Genomic DNA, 26708 nt, shown 5'->3' on the forward strand with positions numbered 1-26708 from the left:
GTTGTCCCAGGTTTTTTCCAGCAGTTGGAGACCCTGGACTGCTGCACAGGGATGCACAGGCATTCCTCATGGTACTAGTCCTGCACTGCTCAATTTTGGTCCTGGGATCAAAGAGGATAATCTTGATCTGGTGCAAAATAGTCATTTTGATCATTCCTTGGCAGATTTGCTGCAAGATCAGGATGTGTCTGTCACTATTGAAGTTCACCTGTCTGTATTTTGGGGAGACTCTGATTCCTACAACAGGAATTAAAAGGGGATTTAGTTCTACACAAATGAAACTCTGTGAGAGCTTTGGAGGCAGAAAGAGTCACTGGCTCTCCTGGGCTTGGGTTTCATTCTGGCTGATAACACCCTGACAAAGGCCAGGGAAGCAATTCCAGGATTTAGTAGGCAGCAATACTCCCCTGAGCAGGAGGAGCAGGGGACAGATAGACTTTGTTCATGGCCTGCTGTTCTTCAGGCACTTTGTTTTTCTTGTCCAGATGTGATACCAGCATTTCCCATGGACATTGCTTCTCAAAGGGAGAATTAAAAGTGGTTTAACTGAAGCTGTTACCAGCCAAGGAGAGTCACAGTACTCACACACTGATTTTGGGGCCTCCTCTTTTCCTTCTTGACTGTTTTCTCATTCAGCTTGTAGAACAACATTGTTAAGGAGATTATTTTTAGGCTTTTGGTTTGGTTTTTCTCCAAAGCACCTACAAGTCTCAGCATGGAGAACTTTCCTCCCTCTCTGCCCAGTTATTCATAATATCATCTTTCCATGCAAATAGACTCGTGGACCTTAACTAAAATATCAAACCAGACATTTTTGATATTCATTTCAAGACATGCAATTTGCTGTGTTATCCCCAAACCTTTATAGCCAGATAAACAGGTTTTAAGGTTTCAAAGTGTAAAACCAGGTAAAATATTTCAAACAGGGTAAAAGACATGTGTGATAGCACTAGATCCATTTGAACAGCACAGAGGAAAAATAATGCTGATTTGGCCAAGTTTTCTAATTGAATAATTGCCAAACTGTAATTTCTGCCAAGGCCAGTTGGTATTTGCAGAGGTAAAAGAAGGTGGGGTGATGATTGCCTTAGCTCTAGGCTTATTCTTACTTTAAAACCTCTTGAATTTAGATCCAGATGCTCGTGTTTATGAGTTCTGAGCAGTTTTGGCACAGAAACAAGGTCTGGAAGTGGTGATGGCATTTAAGTGATTCTGAATTCATAGTAGTGAGGAGATAATTTCTCCGGGAAGCACTGGAAATAATTCAATTTATGGACTATTTTGGTCATTACCTGGATGGGAAAGAAAGAAAATAAATATCAGCAGCACATGTTGTTCTTTGCAGTGCTGCTCCAAGCAAAGGATGCCAAGGGACTGTGCCTGCCAGGCTGCTGGAAGCACAGGGATATGGAGAGGAGCAAGGAAATTCTGATGCTTGTCTAGATGTCCTTGCTTGTGGCCCATAGCATCTGTTGCTGTAAGGATTCAGGAGGGATTCAGGGATTAAGGCATCAGCTTTGTAAAGATTTCTGCTTCTGCTCTTTGGACAAGAACAGTTGCAAATTGGATCCCAGACTAAACAAACAGGACGTTTTCAGAGAAGCGGACTTGGATTTTTCCACATTTCCTCCTGTAATTGGATCCTCACAGTGACACATTGTGGTTTTGATGTGCATTTTAAATATGGGAACGGATGTGTGACTTCTGGTGCTTGATAATCCAGGGTCCTGGATGCTGAGGCCATGAGAGATGAGGAGGACTTGGAGTTTGGAACTTCCATTCCTTCTTTCTTTAAGCGTTCAGAGTTTGCAGGATCCTCCTGACATGAGATGGGTTTTGTTTTCCTCACTCAAACTTTCATAGTCAGTGTTTTATCAGGGATCAACAAAGAAATCCCAGGGAAAGCCAGGGTGTGCCTTTGACATAAAGATTCTCCTTTTATTCTTGCCTGCCATTGGAGAAGAACCTTGGAGGTCACTTGGAGACCTTAAAACTCCAGAATTTACCTTTCCCCAGATTTTTTACATGTAACTACTATTGTAAAACATCCCTCACTTTGCACAAATCACATATAATACTAATATTATATTATACGTAATATAACATTACTAATATTATATTATTATGTTATTATTAATATATAATATATTATTATTAATATTATTGATATTCTGGCATGTGTAACCAAGAGAGATTTGGAGCCTGACACTTTGCTGCTCTTCCCCTTCCAGGCTGCTCAAGGAGGAGATGACCTGGACAAAGATTTCACCGAGGAAACAATAAAAGAATACGATGGGAATTATTATGAAAACTATTACGACCGGACGGCCTCTCCCGACATCGGGCCCGGGATGCCTGCGAACCAGGACACCATCTATGAGGGGGTAAGAGGGTTCATTCTCCATCGAGGAGGAGACTAGTTCATAATGTTTACCTTTCCATAATTTAGAGCATGATTAGCAACACAAAAACCAGTGTTGGGAGCATCATCTCGCTTGGATCCCCCCACCTGCCCCGAGGCGAGGAGGAGCTGCCCCGTGTCCCTCCAACAGGAATTTCAGCAGTTCCTTGGGTTTGCAGTTCTCCCAGGACCTCCAGCTGCAATTCCTGCTCACGCTGGGGATGCTGATGGTGAAGGCTGTGTCCTCTCTGACTTCTGTGTTTCCCTTGTGTGCTGCAGATCGGTGGCCCACGGGGCGAGAAGGGGCAGAAGGGAGAACCTGCCATTATTGAACCGGTAAGGACCATCTGAGTTTTTGGCTTTTGCTGTTTTTCTCGAGGAAAAAGGCACAAAGGAATTTTTCAGTGTGTGTTGGTGGTACTTGGTGGTTCAGTATTGTCTCAGTGATGCAGCTGGGAGGCTGGAAAACTTCCCATGAAAGAATTACTTGGTTCATTTGAAAACTTTTAACATAAAATACTGTAATTACATATTTAATTTTTTTTTTTCAAAACTTCAAGAAGCGACCTAAATCATGAAGGAAGTGCAAAATTTCCCATGAAATCTCTCATTTAGCAAAATAGAAACTGGAGCTTCAGGCAGGGGGCACATCTCACCCCTCCAGAGGGTTGGAAGTGCCCCTGGCTCCACAGCAAACCTGCTCCCCTGAGCACTCGCAGCCCGTGGCCAGGTTGAATCCTGACCTGAACTTGCAGCCTGAGGTTGGCTTTAATTGTGCAACTAAAGGGTTCATCCCTCTGGAAATAAAAGGGTTCTCCCTGCACACAGCTGTGGAAAGGAGAGGTTTGCTCCTGCACCAGCCCCGGGGTCCCACCAGATTCCACTTGCAGAGAAACCCTGTGTCGCCCCAGGAGTGGAACCCAGCACACTCTTTCTTTATAGTTCTGCCCTGGGCTGTTTCTGAGGTTGTTTTTCATTCAAAATAACGGTTAGAATCTGCCCGTGCCCTTTGCAGAAAATGGGGGTGTCCGACTGAGCAGCTCTGAGGTGAGGGGGGAGCTGCTGCCCTGCTGCCCCACGGTGGGAATGGCTGGGGGTTGCTCAGAGGCTCCTGCTGAGCAGAGCAAGGGGCTGTTGGTTGATGCCCATCTATCTGTCCCTCTCAGTGTGTCAGGACGCCCAGGTACCCCCATTCCTGCTCCTCCCCAGGCTGGAGATGGAACTTCAGGCCCTTGCACCCACCTCCCCTGAGCAGGTCCCCGGCAGGCTGAGCCCGTGCTCGCTGCTCACCACCAGCTCAATTAACCTAATTTTCCTTGGCAGAGAGCCAGCGTTGCAGCAGCACTTCCCATCATCCCGAGGCCACTATTTTTCTTTTAATTCTTCCTTCCTTTCCTCCTCTGCCTGAAACTTCTGCAGGTAGTGGAGAGGGGAGCCAGGGAGAAGCTGGGCTGCAGCAGCGGGGCTTGAAAAGCCTGAGTTCCTAATAAAACCATTCCCGACCTTTCCTTCCTTCTCCTCTTTTCTGGGTCTCGCTCCCACTCTGCAAACAAAAGGAAGAACGAGCGATTTCCTTATCGGAGGGGTGGGGAGAGGACGGGGGGGAGCAGCCAAACGCCGGGGAGGGGTGGGCAGCCAAACCCCGCGAAGGCGATGGCAGGAACCCAGCCCGAAACGCTACAAAGCGAACAAAATAGTTAAGTTTAATCATCCAGAAAGAATTTGGCCGCCTTCACGATTTCCAAACACTGGAGCATGTACAGCTTTTGCCAGAAAGTAAACAAGACCAAATGCCGCCCGGTCCCTCTCCGTGCGGCTCCTCTTTAGCAGGAAAATTCGGATTTGCTGAGCATTTTAGCTCCCTCTTTTTTTTATTATTATTAATTTTTTTTTTTTTTTTTTTTTTTTTTTGGTGGGAGCTGCAGGAGAAGGGAAACAAAAACCAAACGCAAAGTTGGATTCTGCTGGATTTTCTCTCCTCCTCGTTCAAACCGCCTGTCCTTCAATCCTTGCTCTGTGCTGACACTTGCTGGAGGCAGCAGGGCAGGACAGGGGCAGGGGGAGAAGGGATGGAGAGGAGGGATGCAGGGACCCCAGACATCCAAGATCTGGAGCCATCAGGGTGCTGCTGCCTCCTCAGAGCCCTCTGTCCTTTTTGGAGGGACTCTGGTGCTCACACCTACTTTTGGGGAGGGTTTGCTCAGCACCTCTGTGTGTTGGTGCCAGACTTTGGGCTGTTTCTGTGGCAGTGGCTTCACTTGTGTTGACTGAGTGGAGGCAACACCCTGTTTTCCCCTGGGACAGTCCCAAATCCCTGGTTTGCCTGCTCTCCCCGAGGTGATTGCCCTTGGTGGCACCCTCCCCACGGGTCCTGTCCCCAAACCCTTGCACGTTTCCATCGCTCCCATTGATGAGAAATCATGTAAACAGTGGAGGTTTCTTGCCAAGGAGAATCTCCAGATGTCCCTGAGGCTGGAGCTCAACATAAACCAACAGATAAGTATGGGAAGATGCCAAGGATGTTTGCATCCCAAATTAGCTAATTAGCCTTGACTCTTGCCCATGTGGAGGAGTGTCCCCAGAGTCTTAGGTGGCCATGGGAAGCAGAACCTCAGTGCTGTGTGTGCTCAGAGCAGGGTAATGCTGGCACCCAGCAGCCCAAAAATCCCCTGGGGAGTCCTGTGTGGGCTGTGATTCTCTGTCCCAGCCCAGACACTGATTAGTTTTTGTTTTAGAACCTGTCACACCAAAAATGTGCCATCATTAGGCTCAACAGAGATGGATTTGGGGCTTTCCCTGCAATGTCCTTCACTGTGTGTCTGGAAAGGAACCAGTGCTTAGTGGGTGTTCTGGGGGACACTTTCTCCATCAACAGAACTCACCTCTCTGTTGAAATCTCCAACAGCAAGAGCTCATAGTCAGTGCAGGCTGGGGGAAGGGGGTGTGGAGTTCACCCCTAATTCCCACCCAGAGGAGAGCAGTGTCTCCATGGCCCTGCTGTCAAAATATGGGCACAGGGTGAAACCTTGTGACCCAAATTCTTTCCTGGTGAAGAATGACTGCAGAGGCACTTCTGTGGTGGTGGCAGCAGCAGCAAATTTCCCCTCACACATCCAACTGAGGGAGAGGCCAGGTTTTAAATGAGATTTTAAACGAGGTGGTAATGAGTAGTGTGGACACTGGGAAAGGCAGAAAATAGTGCTGGCCACATATTAGTGGTGCAGGAACGTGTATCCCACTGATGGAAGCAGGGATGGTCCATGGCGGCGTGTTTTATGCTATTTTTTGATCCTCTGGGCTTAGAGACTGTGACTTTTGGGGCAGGAATGCCTGGATTTTCCTCTAGACACTTCAGATTCGTTCAGCTCAGCCCTGTCTGCTGGAGTGGCTGCCCTGGGTCAGCCAAGGTTTTTGGCACCAGAGCCTGAGAACAGTTAAGGGTGTCCCAAGAGCAGTCCCTGCACTTGCTTCCTCCAGGCTTCACCCACATGAGCCAACTGCTTATCTACAGATTTTTAAAGATGGGTTTCATCCCATAGGAGAAATGTCCCTGTTTCCTACAGGTGAGCTGGGAAGTGCTGGGACTGCTCTGGCTTGACCTGGCTCTTGCTGGGCTCCAGAGATAAAAGGGGCAGTGCTCTCTGTGGAGCTCTTCCCAACACATCATCCTGGAAAACATTTGCCAGGTTTATTAGGAGGTTTCTTTCTTGCCTCTTACATACTCATAAAGAAAAAGAAAAAAAAACACCTCAGTTCTACTGAGCACATGATAGATCTGATATAAAGTTATGACAAAATATTTAGATTAAAACGGATGGAGAAGCATTATTTTACCATTTTGCCCACACAGTGATTTCCTTCTTACACAGAGTAAATCACAGCGTGCAGTCTGCTGGAAAAAATAATTTTAAAAAACATCTCGCTGTTTGATTGCTAACTACTTTTTAAGCTCTTTGGGTCTAGAAACAGCTTTTTTTTCCTGAAGCTCCAGCACCATCAGGGCTGGCTGTGCTGCAGGGTTTGCCTTTGCCTGACTGTGGGCAAAGAGAGAAGGGCTGTGTTTAGGAAGGTGACCCTGTGCTGGGGTGAGGATGGGCCTGATGCTGGGGGTAAGGGCTGTTTGCCATGCCCTCAATGATTTAAATAGACATTATTTGGCTTTTCAATGGGCATTCTGTGCCTCTGGCAACAGGGACACAGGAGATGCCATCCAAGAGGGTGGAAACCCTTCATGTCTGGGATGTCTCCATGTAGCAGCAAGACCTGAAATATTTAAGCACAGGGCTTAAATAAAGCCCTGGAATCAAACTGACCTGAGGGATGTGCCTTGCTAATCACTTTTTTTCCTTCCTTTTGCCCAGGGTATGCTGGTGGAAGGCCCACCTGGTCCTGAAGGCCCAGCAGTAAGTGGCACTTTTCCCTTACTCCGGGTTTGGGGTGCACATGGAAGGCTCAGCACACGGCTGTCCCCGGGCTCTATTGCTTCCATATGCCACACATGTGCACAGAGCGCTTTGGGGTGGATTTTCTGGTGCAAAAATAAACAGAAAACTCTGAATCTTTTCCTGCTCGTTGTATAAATCTGCTACAAATAATAACACATTTTAGTGGCTCACTTTTTTTCCTGTCTTTTTTCCATGCTAGGGCCTTCCAGGACCTCCAGGACCAACTGGACCCGTGGGTTTAATGGGTGACCCAGGGGAGAGGGTGAGTATTCGTGTTTTTACCCTCTTTGCTGAGGCTTTGGGTGCTTTTGTGTGTGCAAAGTGGGACTGTGGTGTGTCCCTGGAGTCCTAAAATCATTCTGTAATAGCACTTTCCTCTGAGTCAGCCCCCAACGGAACTCATGGTGGGGTACAGTGCTGATCTTTGGGGCAAAGGGTTGGGGAACAGCCACGTTAGTCAAATATATTAAGCCATTTTCCAAGTTAAAACCAATAGTTTGGGCTGAAAACCCTCTGCTCTCTGTCTGTGCTCTTTGGCTGCTCCTTCCAGTGCAGGAGCTGGGCTGTGGCACTGGGAGAACAGGATGAGCAAACACCAAAATAGTCACTAACACAGTAAAATGAAGTTCAGCCACTCTTCTGCATCCTCATTGCAGCTGGTGCTGTGAGTCCTGGCAGAGGGTTTGGTTTTGGTTGGGACCAGGATGGTCCTGGGGTCACGCCAGCACTGCTGCTGTGGGTCTTTCCTTATGTTCATTTTGTGTCCCAAACTGCTCCCAGTGGGAAAGGGGCTCTCGTGCAGCACTTCACCTTTGCTGGACGTGGATTATTGGTCTGTACCAGCAGCACTAGAGACTGATTTATGTGCTTTAACAATGCAATAACTTAGGGTTTGATGTTACTGTAAATCAGTTTTGTCCCTGGCAGCCACTGCTTTTTAAACTGCTGCTGCAGAAGCCTCTGGCTTCGGGATGTCTCATCAAAGGCAGCTGCTCCCAAGTGCTTTTGTGGATTGTGACCCCAAATCCCATAATTTAACACCACACTTCAATCAGAGCTGTATATTTATTTGTTATTGCTGAGTCCCCACCTGGGATCAGGAGTGACCTGTGTTTTGGGAGCTGCTGAACTCAAGCCTCAGGTCAGTGAGTGGTGCATGAGCACCATTCCAGCAGCAATTCCAGTGCTTGGCAATGCCACAAATTAAAACCCACTGTTCTTGCTTCAAGAGCTGAGTCTCTGGAGTGGCCCTGTTACCAATGCACTCCTCACTTGCTTTTGTTCATCCACAGTTCAAGCCTGTTTCTCCTCCCTGGCAGAGGCAGCCAGGTGAGCACACCTGGGCAGATGTGCAGCAGGCTGCCCACTGCTTCCAGTCCTCCTCCCAGCAGGAATTTTGGCCTGACATCTAGTGGAAAATTCACCATAGCACAGACAGGATCTGGCCCTGCAGAGAAGCGAGGTGGGATCAGCTTTGTTGTCTCAGCTCAGTTTGGAGCTGGGAGCAGAGGAGCACATTTCCTGCTGGATAAGGCAGCTCTGTGCCCGTGGCAGGCTGGGGTGCACCACAGCATCCTCCACGGAGCCAAGAGCTCAGTTCCAGGTGGGGAACCACATCCCCTTTGCCTCCTGGGTGCCCAGGAAGGATGAGCTGGGGTGACCAGATGCAGACTCTCCGCCTTTGTAGGGCTTCCTACTTTCCTGGCTTGGACAAGATGGGAAAAGACAACAGGAAAGTCTGGCTGGATAAGGGAGTTGTGCTGTTCTGATGTGTGTCTCACACATTTAATTGCTGCAAATTCTTTAACTGTTCATGTCATGGCCTTGATTATATATATTTTTTCTTGAACATTCTTTTTCTTTGGTCTTAATTGAGCAACCTAAGACCCAGAAAAAATAGGAGGGAGAATTCCTTTAATTACAGAAGATCAGAACAAGATCTCTGTGCCCCCAGGGATCTCCCCTTAGCCTTGTTTTAACTGTTGCAGTGATGCCAGAGGTCTGCTGTGGTTTCCTCTGTGGTGGCCACCCCTGTGTTTCCTTTTCTTTCTGAAGCACCCACGTTGCAAAATGCAACCACTGAGAGAACTAAAATCATTGCTGGCCTGCACTGGGAAGTGAATGCAGTGGTTTTAAGGTGCACTTGAGGAGATTCCTCAGCTGTTGGGGCATTCCTGTGGCAATATCCCTAACCTGGGCCCAGGATTTTTTTTTTAGCAGAGGTTCTTTGTTGCCTTCTTGGTCCCTGGGGGATCGACCAGAGTCTGCTGGCTGCTGCATTCCCACTTTTTCCCCTGGAGCACTGCTGGAGAGACCCTCACCTCGTTTACACTCCTGGTGTATTTATTGTGTTTTTCGATGGAACAGTAATAACGTTCCTGGTGGTTGTGACATGACTGAGAACGAGGGGCCCTGACTGTGCTCCATCGATCGGTGCCTGCGAGCTCAGAAAGTCGATACAGGCTGCAGGCTCAGCCCAGGGCTGTGAGCCAGGGCCACTGCTCCTGGAGAGCTGGGCTTAATTAACCCTTGTAGCACTGCAGCCCTGGATCCTCCTGAAGGACCAAGGGCAGGCTCTGCATCCTTGGTGTTGGCTTCCCAGAGGATGGGTGAGCTGGGCAAGGCCCCGACTGTGTTTTGCATCTTGCAGTGGTCCAGGATTACTCAAAAGAGCTCTGTGGCTTCATCAGATTCTTGGTAGGTCTTCATCCTGCTTGGGTTCCTGCGTGATGCCCAGCTTCCTCTTCTCCTCCCTTGGATGTGCTCTATCTACTCCTGCATTCCTGGCAGGCTGGATGCTGCCCCTGGTGACAAGGGAGTGTGTTTCTGTCATTTGTCCAGGCAGATGCAGACATTTGCTGGCCAAGCTCCTCTTGAACAGCCCTGCAAAGCCAACCAGCAGCAGACACGCTGTCCCTGACGATGCTGCTCCACACCCTAAAATGAAAGGAATAATTTGCATTCTAGCACAGGCAGCACATCCCACTTTTCCAAGTGTCCAGAACAGAGTGTGATACAACATGCTGTGCACAGAGGAGTGATGAACTTGCAGAGCCAGGAACTGCAACTGTATTAAAATACTCCTTTTCAATTAGAGCAGCTCCACTTTTAATTTGTTTATTATTAACCCTGCCTGTGGCTCATGAATTTACATGACTTCCCCTGTACGGGGAGGAACGTTCCCTCTGCCTGCATCTGATAGAAAGACCTTTTATTTGCAATCAGGCAGGTGCACTGAATTAATGTACCGACAATATTCAGGTATGTTAATATTGGCCAACATTCATTTAGCTCTGGTTTATTCATCATGTCAGCTCGTTCATTTTTTCCCAGTTATTTTACAACATGCAGAGGAACTTGTGTCAATGGCAAAGCTGTGGAGCAGCCTGTTTGTGGGAGGTTTCAGGGGGCTCAGCTGAGGGGAGGGCGGTTGGGGATGACTTAGGCAGGTTTCTTTGAGCAGTGGGAAGAAGGAAATATGGCACTTAGGAGACCGAAGAGTTATTTCATGGGTACTCCGGGCTGGAATGAAGAAAGTGGGAAATGTGTTGTTTTGAATAGGATGAGGTGCAGCATTAGAGCAAAATGCAGCTCCATCACTCTCCCCGTTGTGTGTTTGGAATTCTGGGCTGTCTGGGTGCTCTGGGGGGGGGGGTCAGCACATCTTGGGGGAAGGCTGGTCACAAAGCAATAGCTGTATCTTCCAAGACCATACAGCCATTGAGTCCCAAAAGACTTATTCCCCTGGGGACAGTTTTGCACCTCAAAAGTGCAACAGGATCCCTAAAATCCTTATTGGGCTTCTGCAAGGCTTGATATTTTCAGGGTGCTGGTTTTCCCATTAGATAGCAAGTGCTACCTTGCCTAGCAGACCCCAAAAACTGCAAGAAAGATCTTCTATTACATAATTTTCTGACCAAGGCTGAAAATGGCAACAAAACAATCAGAGAGAGAGACACAGTGAATTTTGAGTTCCAGTGCTGTGGGCTGTTGGGTACCACTCTCACTGCCTGCGACTCGAGGAGCCCCAGCACCAACACGCTGAGGCTTCAGTTTAACCATTCCCTTGAAATATTGCACCAGTGTTTGCACTCAGCGTGGGATTTTAGAGCACTGCACCAAATGAGAGTTGAAGTCTCCATTCCTGGCTGCCATATATCAGCAAATCCCTATTTACATAACGAGGGCGACACAGATTTACGCCCCGAGCCTGGCAGGCTGCATTTCTTCGAGGCATTTGTGAATTTAAATTTACAAAGTGCTTTATGGGTTTGATTTTCCTCCGTCCCCCCTTTGCCCCCCGCTGATCCACCCCACAAGGAACAGACCTCCCACACCCAACCTGAAACAAAAAGAGGCATTTATGGGTATAAAAGCGTTGCATCAACATTTGTCAGGCAGAGGACACGCATATGGAGAGATAAACAAAGCTCATTCCTGAGCCATCATATGCAGGACTGGAGTTAAAGGAGAAGAGGGAGAGAAAAGAAAGTTTATTATATAAAACAAGTCTGGCCTAAATTATTTATGGGGCTTCTGCTCCAACAGATGGGACTGGCCTCTGCACCTCATCAGCAGGGTCAGGGGCTCTGGTGTCGGCCAGACTGAGCAAACAGCGCGAACACAACACCGTGAGCTTGTCTTGAAAAATGGATGGGCTGGTGTGTTCTGCAGCCTCCCTTCGCTGCTGAGGGAGCTGCTGGGCTTTTTTTCCCCTGTATTTTTTTGCTGATAAATCACTGGCTGCAGCTCTGGCTGCTGCAGCAGCGCCGGGAGCAGTGTTGTTATTCCGGGCTGGTCGCGGTGCAGAGCCGGGCTCCGGGTCCGTGGGGCTGCGGGGCAGCTCTGCCCTGTCATTGCGGTGCAGGTCCCACCACAGCCCCGTCCTGCCTGGGGCAGGGTGGAGTAGCCACAGCTCCTCACTCCCTCCCTGGTGCTGGGCTCTAATTTAGGGCTTGGAACTCTGGCTTGGGTGTTTTGGGTTCCTTTGTAAGCGGGAGACAATAAGGGAATTGTGAAGTTGAACATGGCACAGAGGGAATGGGAGAAGGAGGAGCACAGAGGTGTGAAATGCAAAGAGAATGTTCTGGAAGACAGTGGGGCAAGGATAACACACCAACTGTTTTGGTTTGGTGGTTTGGGATTTTTTAATACTCTTATTTTCAGGGACTTCATTACCTATTTCTCTTTCCCTGATCCTTTTCCCACCTTTATCCACCTCCCTTTGCCCTGCGGGGTGAACATATGACTTTCTGTGACCCTGCAGCACGTCCATCTGTGTCTGAGATTTGTGACAGGGTTTTATCTTACTTTTATTTTTACTATTGCACACACTGGAAGGCTTCAGAGAAGTTGAAGAGAGTGAGAACTAACATAGGTGTCTGTTGCTTGCCCTTCCAACAGCACTGGTTCTCTATAGGTGGATTTATTATTGGCATTTACTAAATAAAGGAGTACCCAACTCCTCAATCTTGAGTTTTCTGGCCACAAAATGAGCACCAGGCGTCACTGGGATGTGGTCAAGTCACTCCTACCTTAAGCACACACATATTGAGTAGTTGGATGTCATCCTCACTTGCATGTAGGATCACTTGGATGGATGTGTAAATTGGGGTTAACTTAAACTTTTTGTCAAGTCCACAGTTGGGAATACAGATAATCCATGGGCTGTCTTGGGAAAATTGGCCATATTTGATTATTTATAGCTTCATCAATAGATCTTTTACTGCACACTCGTTCCTTTAGTACGAGTTAAAGACACTCAAACTGATGTTAATCAGCACAGCTCCATAGAGATCCACAGAGTTTGGCTGATTTACAGCTGCTGACAGGATCACTCCATTGGAGATGGAAGTGGCCTCATAGGACTTAAAAAGAAAAAAAAGGGAAAAAAGCCAGAAGAGAGAAAAGTGGAATGACCCAGATGATTGAACACTATGGAAATGAATTTATCTTGCTCTGTTTCTATCTCACTGTCCCTGAGTTATGAAGTTTCGTTTTTTTTTTTTAATAAGTTTTAACGGATCCAACTAAACATCGATTCCGTTAACTTGCAGCATTGCAGAGATTTTTTGTTGTTCACTCAAAAAGAGCTTGGAAATGTGGGGGCCAGGATGGAAGAAGAGGGAATTACTGGGAAAAGTCGTGTGGGCTTACGGATGCGCTTCCACAAAATTTGCTATGGCATTGGGATGTCTACAAGCTCAATCCCTGTGTGTCAAGACAATATCATGACATATCCCTTTATAGCCACAGCTGCTTATGTGTGGACATGATCAAAATGGTGCTATAGAAGTTTATTTTTATTTGTTCTTCTCGCAGGGACCACCTGGTCGCCCAGGTCTTCCAGGAGCAGATGGTTTACCAGGACCACCAGGGACAATGCTTATGTTGCCTGTAAGTACAAACATAACTAAAAAAAGCATTTAAATGATCAGGTCTCTTGGCTTTGTTGCTGTTCAGAGCCCGTTCCTGCAGAAGCCTCCCATCTCTTTCACACCAAGGACACGTTTTCCTTGAGGTAAAAGATGGATCCTGATGGTTTTCCTTGTAAATTTACTTTTTGCAAAGCACTGTAATTTCTTCACTCGTCAAAAGCACTAGGTTAAAATTTCCAGAAGTGATGAGTAGCCATAGAATTCATAGGATATCCTGAGCTGGAAGGGACCCACAAGGATCCAACTTCTGGCTCTGTACAGGATACTCCAAAAATCCCACCCTGTGCCTGAGAGCGTTTTCCAAACACTTCCTGAACTCTGAAAAAGGTTAAGTGTTTCTGCCTGGGCACAGTGCTGGAGACAAAAACACATGAAGAACAACTGGAGACACTTCCAAGGGCCAAATTTCCATGCAGAACCCTCCCTCCTACAGTGAAGAACCTCGAACAGTTCTTCAAAGCCAAAATTATAAGCACCTGAACAAACTGGTCGTCTTTGATGACCAGTGGTTAATTTGTATTGTTTTTTGTCTCCTACATGAAGCCAGTAAGTACCAAATCAGCCTTCTTGGTCCTGGGATGCTGAAGGAATGGTTATATTTTGTATCTGCTTTGATGTGAGACAACCCTATGGAAACCAGCTGCTGAAAATAAGTAGTTGGGTCCTGAAGGGAAGGAGTTTTTAGTGACAAACCTCAGCACACTTGGACAGGTTCCAAAGGGCTGGGTGAGGCTTGGGTAGGTTCCTGGCAAGGTTCCTGAGCAGGCTGGGCCAAGAGCTCAGCGTGGAGCTCAGCTGGCCACTACAATGCATTTGTTGGCCCCTCCAGAACCAACCATGGGCCCATAAATTGCATCTCTTTGAACCTCCTTGCCAAGTCGGTGTGGTCACACACCTAACACCAACCAGGGGAAAGGCCAAGGTGAAATGGAGGTGACAGAACCATCCAAGTAGGTTCTGCAGCCAGATCTATCCTTCTTGCAACGCCCTAAGCGCACAACTAAGGCAGGAGGAGGGTGTGTGCCCAGCAAAGTGGGGCTTTTTGGGGTGGAAGAGGCAGAAGGAAACATTAATCTCCTTCTCTTTCAAGTCTGGAAATAAAACATTAATGCTTGAGGGTTTTAAATCCTTTGAGTGCTGAGGGATCCTGGCTTGAACCATAGGCCAAACTCTGGTTTTTGGAGCAAACTGCCACACTTGAGAAACCCGGCTTTTGTTGGGGAAAGGGGGAGCTACAGCCAAATAACCTGATCCAACCCCATCTGCACAGGGTCTCCTGGCCAACAGCATCTACACAGGGAATATCAGCCCTGTGAGAGCTGTGCACTGAGTTCTGAATGGTGGTGTGTGAGGTCCTCACGTGCAGAGCCCACAATCCCCCCCATTGTGTGCCCCTCCGGGCTGGCAGAGCTCGCGGGGCGGGCGCGGACGTGGGAAGCGCGGTTGGTTTTTGTGGCTCTGAGCTGGGTGACCCGAGTGTGGTGGGTTAATGGGATGGGCTGGAAAGGCAGTGATGGATTTGGGTCAGTCACGCTGAACCAAATTGTTTAGGAGTCAGGCTACTGTGAGGGTGGGAGGACAGCAACCCGGTGACCTGCTTTCTCCGTCTTGTCCCCATCAGTTCCGCTTTAGCGGAGGAGGAGATGCTGGATCCAAAGGACCTCTTGTTTCAGCCCAGGAGGCCCAAGCCCAAGCCATCCTGCAGCAGGCCAGGGTAAGTGATGGGAGGTGGGATGTCTCCTGCAGCAGGTTCTCGTGGAAGCAAAGGAAAACCAGAATAAGAGGAGATATCTTCATACTCACACCCTTTGTGGTGGTGGCAACAACTTCCCATCTGAGGTGGAATTGCTTGTGTGCCTTGAGATGATGGCACCTCAGTTTGGATTTTTATTAATGGCCAGTGAGGGTCCAGGTCCCAGAAAGCTGGTTTTACATTGCCTACAGCCTTTGGAGCAGACCTTTTGCTGGTTCCAGACCTGGTGGCTCCAGTGCTGTTTGTGCTGACAGTTTTGAGGGTCCATATGCACAGTTGTAGATGTGCTCTAGGGATTCCTTTCTTTTGTGTGGTTTCTTTTTTCCCAATAAATCACAATAATTAACTGTAAGTCACTGATGGAAGCTGTTCCCAGCCCCACGAATCTCAGCAGGCAGATCTGTAATTTTCTTTAATGTATTTATTTGGAAATACATGATGGTTATCCGTGCAATGTTTCTTTCCATGGATGACCTTATTGATTGATGATCAAATCACCCCTGGTTTACTGGTGACAAAAAGCTGGTCGTGCACATTCCCAGTACAGCTCCTGTTCCCTGCCTGGATGAGTGACTTGGTGTATAGGGCTTTGTACTCATCTATTCAGAATAAAACTTAATTTTTAGCCAGTGCAGCTTAGAAATTTTTCTTCCATGAGAAGTTGTGGTGGTTTTTTGATTTTGTTTATTTTTTTTAGTTGAGTTGTTTAACATGATCATTGCTTTTAAAAGCAGAGATGCAAGAGTCACAATTCCAGCAGAAGGGAACACCTGGGGAAAACCACAATGTTGTGTTTGCCCTGATCTTGCCCAAGAGGAACCAAATTCTGGCTGTTTAAGGAGGCAGTTCCCAAAGGGACACGGCTTTGGGACATTGCATTTGGGCACAGAGCTGAGATGTGCTCCTCAGGTCCAAAGCCCACATCTGTCTGCAGCTGGAATGTGCTGTCTGTTATTCAGGGCTGTTTGCAGTCACTTCAGCACAGACTTTTTGGGGCTGGGCTGCTGAAATGAGCTAAAAAGGGAGTTTATTTCACCCTTGAATGAAATAAAACCCATTGGGATCTCCACCCAGCTGGGTGACACTTGCTCCTTTTAGGTTTATAACAAGGAATTTGGCTTAGCTGGGGCTATTCTGGATTCCATCCAACTCCTCTTTTACAAAGGAGTTTGATTTTATACTTATTCAGGTAGAGTACAGGGCCTTGATTCCACCAGTCACTGCATTTTCCTGTCCATTAACCTTGTTCTGAGAATAATATCAGTAGATTATGTTTCTGGTGTTGCCTTGTCAGTCTTAATTTCAAGCCTGCCTGTGGTTTTTCCATCAGCATCTTATTTTGCTGGGAAATAGGGAGTTTGACCTGCTAAAGGTTTCATAAGAAGCACCTGCTTTCTCAGACTCTCTGGTTTTGTTCTTTTTTTTTTTTTCCTGCCTGTTGAAAATTGTGATTTATGGGGAAAAAAAGCTCCTTCCTCTCACTCCAAGTCCCTTTCTTTTTTAAATTTTTGGGTCTGAGGAAAAAATTTAAAAACCAAATAAATCCTGGGTAACTTTGGAGCACCGGATGAAAAGTTGTGTACTTTTATAAAGGAAAAAATTAATTCCTTGGTTAACTTCAATATTTTTGGCTGAAAACTTGGATACCAAAGCAGAAAGGGAAATAAATGTAATTTTTTTTTTTGTGGTGAAGCTACAGGATATGGCAGGAATGGAAAAGGAGTCCTGCAAGGGGGAGGATGCCTTCTTTCCTTTTTTGGGTTTGTTTTTCTTGTTATCACTGCTGTTAATTGCATTATTAAGTTGATTTATTCCCTTAAAATTTGGCTTCCATTAGGCACCAAACGTTATCCCAGCCAGCAGTGGTTCAGAGCATCTCCCTTTTAATGGGGTGTTGTAAAAAGATGCCACATAATCCAGCATTTGTGCAATATTTATGCCATTCCAAGTGCAATCACGGGTAGATTTTAATTACTGGAGTACACAGATAATTACAACTCTTTGAAAGTGTTGAATTGTCACGAGGAAACAAATTGTCTGAGTGATGTTTTAAGTGTGGACCAGCTCCATTACCCACCATGGAAATTACTCACTTGATACATGGTTACATGACTCCTTAATTATTGAGCTAAAAGCCCCCTGTTGCAAATAGAACTGTAGTTCAGTTTGGACCATAAAGAAAAAAAATTCTCCTAAACTGAAGTGGGATCATAAATATTTATGTCCTCTCAGCAGGCTCGTGCACCAGCCAGGGGGTTTCAAAGAATCATGGAACGCTTTGGGTTGGAAGGGACCTTTAGGATCATCCAGGAAGGTGGGCAGGGACACCTTCCACCAGACCAGGTTGCTCCAAGTCCCATCCAGCCTGGCCTTGGACACGGCCAGGGATGGGGCAGCCACAGCTTCTCTGGGCACAGAGGAGTTGTTTGCCCGTTTGTGGGTGGCGAAAGGAGCCGGTGGGGCAGCACGTGACGTTTCCTGGGGATAGAAAGGGTTGGTGGCCTCGGGACACGGAGAGAGCGTGTGGCTGGTGGTGCAGTGGTGGCTTTGTCCCCCTGGAGCAACAAAGCAGAGACACACCTGAGCCCCTTTTCCCTTTGTGTTGCAGCTGGCGCTGAGGGGACCCGCGGGGCCGATGGGGCTGACGGGGCGGCCGGGCCCCATGGTGAGTGAGGGGGCAGGACAGGAGGGAGCTCTGGAGGGTGGGCTCTGGGATACCTCCAGGAATGGCTTTTTCTTTACATGGTGTGATTCTGTTGTGGAAAAACGTAATTAATTGTGTTGTCTGCCCAAAGGGACCCCCGGGCAGTGGAGGACTAAAGGGAGAGGCTGGAGAAATGGGGCCGCAGGTGAGTGTGGGCAAATGGGGTGACTGGGGGCAAACAAAGGTGTGGAGCAGCCAGTCCTGCTTTAGAGGCTGTTGGGAAGGAGGGATTCAGTAATCCAATGCCAGTGGAAAGTAGGAAGGTGTGGGAACATCTATTTTGCATGTAAATGTCCCTCCAAGTGTCTGAATCTGGACAGGATTTTAAGCCAACAGCGTAAAACTCTGCAGGTGGTATTTCCTTCCTGCCAAGACATCCATGGAGGGGTCCTGTAAATACAAGATAGGCTGGAGTACAGGGAGTTCAGGAATGCTCAGGAAGTTGTTCTTCCAAGCTGTAAATCCTGCACTAAGGGGAAGTTCCCATTTTCTGCTGGTGGAGGACGTGATTTATCTACCCTATGTGGAGCTGCTTGCAGGGCAAAAGCTTCCTCGTGGATAAATGCCCGCAATTCCTGTCCAGAGATGCTCAGTCCTGAGCCTTCCCTGTGTGTTTGGAACTACAGGCTCTGCTTGAGGGGTTCACCTCCCACTTTGTAGCCCTGGTGACCCTGACAGCCCCAGCAGTGCCTGCTCTGAGCCCTGAGCAGGGTCTGTTCTTCGTGCCCTGGGGTGATGCCGTTTCATCCTCTCTCCTTGATGCCTTGCAGGGTCCACGAGGCATCCAGGGCCCTCCCGGTCCGGCAGGAAAACCAGGCCGCAGGGTGAGTGTCCTGGCAGCTGCTCTGACACTGCACTAGCTACGATTTCTGCTGGAAACTGTTTCTGCTGCCAAACAATCCCTGAGCACCGGGAGTGTTGCACAAGAGCCGGCTGGAGGCCAGGCAGGGGCTTGTCCGGGACCTCTCTGGACATCTGGACAGACAGGAATGAGGATGAGAGTTAAAAGCTGGGCAGAGTGGGGAGAACTGCAAGGCCACACGTCCCACTCGTTTTTATCCTGTTTTGTTTTTTTTTTTTTTTTGGCTCTGCAGCTTTGAGGTTGTCCCTGCATAAGTGCCTTGAACTGGTTGGACAGTCCCCAGGGCTGGTGGAGTGCGAGGAGGATCCAGCCCCTGGGGGGTTCTGGTTTTGGTATAAATCCTGCTCACTCGCTCTGTTGACATCCCCAATGCTGATTTTTATTTTACACCATCCTCTGCCTCATCATTTTACACCATCCTTCCTGCCAGAGGAAGAAACGAGCAGGTCTTTTGTGTGACCCACTTCTGGCTTCCTTAAAAGAGAAATGATCCCATTTCGATTTGCAGCCATCATCATTAGCATATCCTAAAGTGTGCTGGAAGATAATTATTTCAAATAAAAATCAATGACCATGTCCCAGCATCCCATACAGTGAAGTAGCTTTGCTGCTGTTTGTCTCTCACCTCTCATTAGCTCCAGGCTGAGCCTGGATGTTGCTTCAAACACAGGGAAGTGTTTTTTTCCCTCCCCAACCTGTGAGATCCAACTTAAATAAACCCTCACTTTGCACAGATGTCCCTGTGGCCCCGACCTACCCTTTGTGTGTGACTTTGCTTGTCTCTGTTGCAGGGCCGAGCTGGCAGCGACGGTGCCCGGGGAATGCCAGGCCAGACAGGACCAAAGGTAGCACCACATATTTATGTCTCTTGGGAACCTGCATCTGCTTTTTAGCAGGAATGAACTGAGGGACCCGTGGAGAAGGAGCCCACCTTGCTTTGGAGGAGGTTGTTTTGGTGGTCCGGAGACTCCTGTGGAGTTATGGAAGTTGAGGGAGGGAGGTTAAACACACTCCCAGAAGGCACAATAGCAGTTTTTCTTTTCTCTTTCTGTGTTTTTTTTTTTAATACAACTTTTTTTAATTGCTGGATCCTCTTAAGGATGAAATATGCTCCCTTGCTTAAGAATGAAATATGCTGCAGTTGTAGAACAAATACTTCAGAATCCCAATTACAGAAACCAAACATGAATGAGTGGTTGGAAACATCCTAGAATATAACTACCAAAAACATACCTATTAACTGAGTGAGGAAATGCAGGAGGTGTGGTGAGGAATTCTAATTCCCTGTACTTTTTAGACAAAATCCCTTCATTCTGCTGGTATTATCAAGCAAGGAAGAAGCTGCTCCACTCAAATTGAATGCAGAGGAAGTTTGCTCAGGGAATCATGTCTTAGAAGGTTTAAGTACTTTATTATGTAGATACTTAAGGCTGGAATAGATGGGGGGGTTTTGATACAGAGACAGGAGACTGCAAATCATTTATCCAGTAAAGTGCTTTAATGAGCGTCGACTGCCCTCAGAGGAGGGGATGCCAGGGAAGAAGGGAAGCAGAATAACGAGCAGTGCTGGGAAGGAGAAGGAAATTTGCTGTGAGCAGAGGCAGAGAGATGCTCCAGGACCTGCCAAAAGGAGGGAGCTGGAGGTTACTCTGGGTGCATCCCAACCAGCCTTGGCCAGCCCAGTCTGCCCTCCCATCTGCCCAGGTGTAACGGAATTCCCTTCCCTTGCTTTCCTTTCCTTTGTAGAAGGGAGGAGCTGGTACTATTTTAGCAATTCACATACCATGAGGATGTGAAAACACAAGTGGCTTCACCCCTTTACAGAGAAAAAGGGACTTTTCTGCCTGTGGGGCCTTGCTCGCTGTCACCCACAATTTGCAAACACCTCTGTGCCATCTCTCTTCTCCAAAGATTTGAGGCATTTAGGAAATAGCTCCCTGTGCATTCCTGCCCTAGTTTCATTAAGACAACTTCCAGAATTTATTTACATATATTTCTTTCCCTAGAGTGTCGAGGAGGGTTAAAAAGGATGTATGGGATAGATTGTGGCAAAGCTCAGGATGGTGTTTGGGAACCTGTTGGTAGGTGAGGGAACACCAGTGTCCAGTTGGCTCCCCAGTGGATTGCAGTTTGTAATTCCATGGAATTAAAACTAAATAAATATTTGGACTACAAAAACCTGCTTTAGATCGTGGAGAAGTCACTCAGAGAAACTCTGAAATCCACATGGAAAAGCATTTAAACTGTAGCTGTTGGGAGGAGTTTAACTGCAAATGACTTTGAGGTGGTTTTTTTTTTTCTTGTTTTAATCTATAACTTTGAAATCATCGCCGGTCTGATGGAAGGTGAAGGCTGAACGTCTGAGGGAGAAAATCGATCCCTCCTTGACATGAGAAAAGAAACAAATTGGAAGGATATTCAACTGCAGGTGGAAATGTGCTCTAACCTGAGTTTTCTTTCAGGGTGACCGAGGGTTTGATGGCTTGGCTGGTTTGCCTGGTGAGAAAGGAAACAGAGTAAGTTTTCTTTCACTTGTCTTCAGGCCACTGGCTGGAATAAAACCTTGGCAGGAGGAGGTGTCTGGGAGAGACTGGGAGGAGGGCAGCTATTGCTGGGGACGAGCCACGGTGGTTTAATTAAGAGAGGATGAGTGTCCCTAAGAACATGTGGGATGTCACAGCTTCCCTCCCAGCATTCCCATCCCAGGAAGCTGCAAGATCCTTCTTGGACTCCTCGAAATTGGAATGGAGGGAAAAAATGCCTTAATAAAATGCAATCAAAAATTAAAGCAGGAGGCAAAAGCTGCTGTTAGACAGTGCAGTTGGGGATGGAAAGTGCCAGAAATGGCAATGGGTTAAATCTCTTTGCTTTATAATTAAACAATGGAGCGGGGGGAAATGCCAGGAGGTGGTTATTTTGGCAGGGTGTGTGTCCCTCCCCTCCCTGGAGATGCAGACGCTGCTTCATAAAACAACGGAGCGTTTGAGCAGCAGAGATTGGATTGTGATTACAAGTTACACAGGGAAGGAGAGATGATGCCTGGGAGAGATGTTTAATCTGCCAGCACTGGAGTGGCATGGCCTGGGCACAGCAATAACTGTGTGCAGAGCACAAGTCCTGCTCCTCAGGGAGATCCTTGGTTCCCAGTCCCCTGACAAAGTGTCACCAGTAAATCCCATAAGCTGCAGCCCCCAGGATGAGTCTGTGGGTACTGGAGCCCATGAGGGGAAGAGAAGGGCTGCTGCTGCTTCAGGGAGCACAGAGACAGCAGCTATGAGGGTACAAGCACCTTCAGCAAGTGCAGGCAGAGAAGTCAAGTCCATCACTTGGTTTATCACCGTTCCCTGATGTTTTCTGTTGCCAGAGTGCTTCTGCCTTCTCTGAAGCATTCTCTGCCTTTCCTTTACAGGGTGAGCCAGGCCCCCACGGACCCCCAGGGGCACCTGGAGAGGATGGGGAGAGGGTAAGTCTGTCTGTGGATTCAGCAACCCTTTGAATTCCTAACGAACCCCAGCAAACAAGAAGCAGATGCACCAACAGCCCAGAGACGTGGCAGGAGCAGCCGGCACACGAGACCTCGGTCCTCGTGCCCCGGGGATGCTGCTGGTGGCTGTGGAGGGAGGGAAGCACAGCAAGGAGCTGGGAGTAAAGCGAAGAGAAAAATCTATTTTTAAAGATCTGGTCAGAAAACTCAAGTTTTGTTAAAAGAAAAAAAAGATAACCCGAGAAAAATGTGAGCAAAGTATCGCTCCTGATTTCCTAAGACCCAGCGAACTGCAGCAAAACTTGGGGAAGAGAAATTCCGGGCAGAGGCAGGAATCAGAGATTAAATTGTTCACTTCTCTTTCCACTGTGTTCAGTCAATAATCAAAGGTCTCCAGCAAAGCTCCAACTAAGTGATTACAGCTCTAGAGAGCCTGGTTTAAAGGGAGAGATTGAAAATGCCAAAGCCGGGGGTGTGAGGAGCGTGTGGTTTAACTGGAGCAGCCGCTATGGATTTCCCAGGCTCTAATCCCCTTCCACGATATTTTCTTTCCACCTTTGGCTATTTGTTTCCCGTGTAAAGCTCAGATAATAACACCTTCCTCACCACAGGGTTGGCAGGATTAATTAGTTGCGGCTCTAAAGTGCTTTGAAGTCGAACAGAGCAAACCCGTGTCTTGCGGGGGAAGAACGAGTGTCTGGAGAACTTTAATCCTAAAAGAGAAAAAGAAACCATTTGAGGTGTGCAGGGAGAACAGAGGGCATAACTGAGAAGAGCATGAATTTTATCAGCAGAGGAGGAGGGTTTACAAGGCCTGGCTGCTGAGATTGATTTCCTAAGAGGAAGCCTCAGGTTTTGGGTTACTTAAAACAACTCAGGGGAAGCACCATCTAATAATTTTGGGGTTTTGTTGGGACATCAGCAAGATGTGGGAGTAAGGGGATGAAGAATTACCCCTTTGTTGCCTCTGGTTTATCTGAGGAGCCCTAATTTGGCTAAATCACGTTCCCAGGGTGTTGCTCCCATACTGCCTTGCCATTCAGTTTGGTGTTAAATCTTGTGGTTATTGTCTCACATGCCCTGAATTGTTTCTACAATGTCTTGTCTGGTAGCAAAATCCATCTTTATAAACATCAACATGAATTATGAAGTATCCTTAGAGCATTTCTAATCCCTGGTAAATTCTGCACACACAACATTAGTCTCCAGGCTTACAAGGTCTTCCTCATGCACAGATTCCCTTCCAGTCCTCCAGGGAAGCTGCTTCTCTGTGTGAATATTATTTAACAGGAACAAAACACCTGTGGTGTGACCGAAATATAACTGGTTTATTCTGTCTCTCACTGCTTCTCTCCTTTTCTCTGCTGCTCAACAGGGAGATGATGGAGAAGTTGGACCCAGAGGTCTTCCTGGAGAACCTGTGAGTATCTTCTTCATTGGCTTCATTGCTGCTTTGGGCAAGGTCTTGATGTGATAATGGTGTTTTTAGGGGTCCCATGGGGCAGCTCTCCTGGTACTAAGCAAGACCCTTGAGGTCCTGTAGGGAGTGAGCTTCTCTTGCTTAAAAACCCACATGAACAGTTTAGAGATTATCTGTGCTGTGACAGCTCTGGTTTGCTTATTTTCACTAAGACACCCACCACAAAGAGAAGATGCTCTGGGTTTTTTTGTTTGATTGGGTTTCTATTGTTTTTTTAGGTTTTTTTTCTTAATGAGCAAAATTCTCATTGATTTTGTTTGCTCACTGGCTGACCATTGAAAAAAATTTTAACTGTAAATGTAAAAATCTTAACTTAGGTTAGTTTTATACTTTTCCTGCCTCTGCTCTTCTTCCTGATTTAGATTAGAGGTAAGTAGGCTGGGGTCGAAATTAGACGTGGCAAACATATGTGAAAAACAGGTTTTTTGAGTGTTCATAGGAAACTCCAGTGAGAAAAAGCTTTCTCTGCTATCCCAGGGCAGTGGCAGCTTCACCAGGTAGCTGCTGAGCACTTTGTTCTGTGCAGTGTTAGTGATCCCTTACAAACCTCAGGGTGAAATCCTGGCAGGATTGAACTCAAGGGCACTTTTAGCCCTAATGTCAGTGGGGTCAATATTCTGCTCACAGTGCACAAAACTTCATCAATCTGCAGTTTGTTCCTGTTTGGGCCCCCACTGGTAACAGCTGAACCGGGAGGTGGGAATTGCTGGTGTCAGTAAGATTAAAGGAGATGTCAGTGGTGTTGGACAAAAACCTTTGGACCAACCCAACAAAACGCTTTCACAGAGTATCCCACTGAAAAAAACCAATTGGGTTGTCAACTAGGTACCCTGAAAAAGCATTTTTTCCCCCTAATACTGAGTATTTCTCTCTTTACTGGCAACAGCAAGCCCTGCTTCTGGCTGGGTGTAGATTTTTGCGTGTAGTACAGTTGTTGGCTGCTTATTTCATCCAAAATGCATTTCCTTTGTTATGAAAAGAACATTATCTGTCATTTACCGTCAGCTTTGCTTTCAAAATGTCTTATTTGATTGTTCTGAGGCCCAGCGTGGTGGCCCGAGAGTAATTGATGGGAATTGTTGGACACAGTTCATGTGAGGAAGGGAAGGGTTGGCATTTACAGACTCACTGGAACTAAATTATAGACAAGATGTCTGATTAACTTCTGGGAAAGATTAATCAACTCAGCTATCTCCTTAGCACATGTCTAAGCAATAACTTATGGGTTATTAACTTCTTAAAAGCTTTTATGTGCTCAGGTAACACAGCAACAAAAAAGGAGCTTAAATGACGGCGATACAGGCAGGGAAGTTTATTTTTGTTTCAGCAACGTGAGTAAAAATACCTGGGATGGCCAGAATAAAGGTTTCAATTGCATTACAGGAAGCTTAGTCATAAATATAAACACCCTAAATGTGTGTGGTTTTCTTCTTCTCTGCCCTGAGCCAAAGGAGGTTTTTTTTGGTGACTGAAGCTGGTGGTGGGACTTCAAAATGGGTTTGCCTTCATCCTGCTCCATTTCCTTCCAGTTCCCATCAACTGACACCAGCAGAATTCCTGCTCTGCTGGGGTCTGTGCAGGGCTTGAGCTCATGGAGTTTTCAGTGGCCAGGATAGATAGACCCCTTGGCTGATGCATCCAGTTTTTGCTGCAAACAGCATTTTTTTGCCGGATCAAAATCCCCCCAGCCTCCAGGATCAGACACTTTATTAATGTAGCTTTACCCTGTAACATTTCATTTTAATTCCTCGGTTCTCTCTGCATCATAAAAAGGGGCACATGTAATATTTGGGCAGACAGATAAAACTGCTCATCAATCATGAACGATTTTCCTCCGTGACAATGAATGAGCACCATCCATACAAATTCCCAGCATTCCCTTATGTTCCCTCATTTCAGAAAGGGCCTGTGTTTAAAAGATGAGCTCTCAGACCTGCAGTGAGTGCACACAGACCCCATCCCTTTCCCTCTACTACAAACCCCCCTGAAGGCTGGAGGTCCAGGAGGTGCTGGGATGTGATTTGCAGGAATGCAATTCTCCTGCTATGTTTCTGCTTATTCAATGTGATTTTCCAATCCTACCAATTTCCCCGAAGATGACATGAGGTTAAATGTGGTGAGAAAGCTGGAAATGGAAAGAAAATACCAGGATACCAGGAGTCCTGGCTGGTTAAAGCTGAAGAACCAAGCGGCTTTGAAAATGTACATTTATGCTGCAGGCTGAAAACCTTTCCCAGCCTTGCTGAGTTGTATAGATTGTTGATGATAAAAGCTGAATCTGGAGAGATTTTGAAATGCTGACCCTAACAATCCATTAGTGTTATCAGGTCATCCTTCATAATACTCCCCATCTAGAATGACTTGGCTGCAAAGTGTTTTGCATCCTCGTGTGCCTTACAGGGTAATCCAAGAATATGATTGAATTAATAAAAACGAGTTGGTTCAAGTGGGTTTTCTTCCAATCCAAAGAATAAATGCCTGTGCCTGTATTATTTATCTTTATAATTCAAGGCTTTGTGCACACAGGATTTCTTCCCCACCAGTTTGTAAGTCAAGGAAGCTGCTGCTGCTGCACTGCCAGCCCTGACGTGTCCCTGGGCAGTGCAGTGCTCAGCCAGGCACGAGCTCATCCCAATCCATGCTCAGGGGAAGGGGGGCACTGGGAATGCTTAACCCTATTTGTTTTTTTCCCCACAGGGACCCCGAGGACTGTTGGGACCGAAGGGGCCACCAGGACCCCCGGGGCCACCGGTGAGTTCCTGGGGCTGCTGCCCTGCCCGAGCCTTGCAGATAAAAAACCCCCCATCCCCATCAGTCATTCAGGCAGATTTTCTACATCTGTACAATGAAAAGCAGTGGTATTTCACAGAAAAAAAAAAAAAAAGGAAGAAAAGATGGCTCAAAGTCTCTATTCTCCCCCATTTTCAGTGGTGTCACGTCCATTTAGGGCAGCTGAAGATTTGGCCCACCTGAGTAAATATTAATGCCTTGCTCAGGCTGAGAGGGAAGAATGAGAGTTATTAACACAGTGGCTTTGCTATTAACTTTTGCCTGAGGGCTGGTGAGGCTTTAAAGCAGTTTGTTCATATTTTGGGCAAAAGCTGAGGAAGGAGCACATTGGTTTATATTCAGGAGACAGTCA

General features: G+C 47.1%; 1 protein-coding gene across 2 annotated transcripts in view; it reads left to right on the plus strand.

Moving 5' to 3' along the window:
- Positions 1-26708, plus strand: part of COL5A1 (collagen type V alpha 1 chain) — a 147155-nt gene that overhangs the window by 69089 nt on the left and 51358 nt on the right. For both annotated transcript variants that reach the window (XM_017810346.1, XM_017810347.1), the window contains exons 8-21: positions 2232-2384; positions 2681-2737; positions 6763-6804; positions 7046-7108; positions 13168-13242; positions 14905-14997; positions 17645-17701; positions 17832-17885; positions 18511-18564; positions 19394-19447; positions 21065-21118; positions 22012-22065; positions 23462-23506; positions 26264-26317. In XM_017810346.1, the coding sequence (XP_017665835.1) occupies positions 2232-2384; positions 2681-2737; positions 6763-6804; positions 7046-7108; positions 13168-13242; positions 14905-14997; positions 17645-17701; positions 17832-17885; positions 18511-18564; positions 19394-19447; positions 21065-21118; positions 22012-22065; positions 23462-23506; positions 26264-26317 (909 nt within the window). The remainder of the gene's footprint in view (positions 1-2231; positions 2385-2680; positions 2738-6762; positions 6805-7045; positions 7109-13167; positions 13243-14904; positions 14998-17644; positions 17702-17831; positions 17886-18510; positions 18565-19393; positions 19448-21064; positions 21119-22011; positions 22066-23461; positions 23507-26263; positions 26318-26708) is intronic.

The sequence above is a fragment of the Lepidothrix coronata genome, unplaced genomic scaffold (assembly GCF_001604755.1).
Source record: "Lepidothrix coronata isolate B3197 unplaced genomic scaffold, Lepidothrix_coronata-1.0 Scaffold28, whole genome shotgun sequence".
NCBI classification, from domain to species: Eukaryota; Metazoa; Chordata; class Aves; order Passeriformes; family Pipridae; genus Lepidothrix; species Lepidothrix coronata.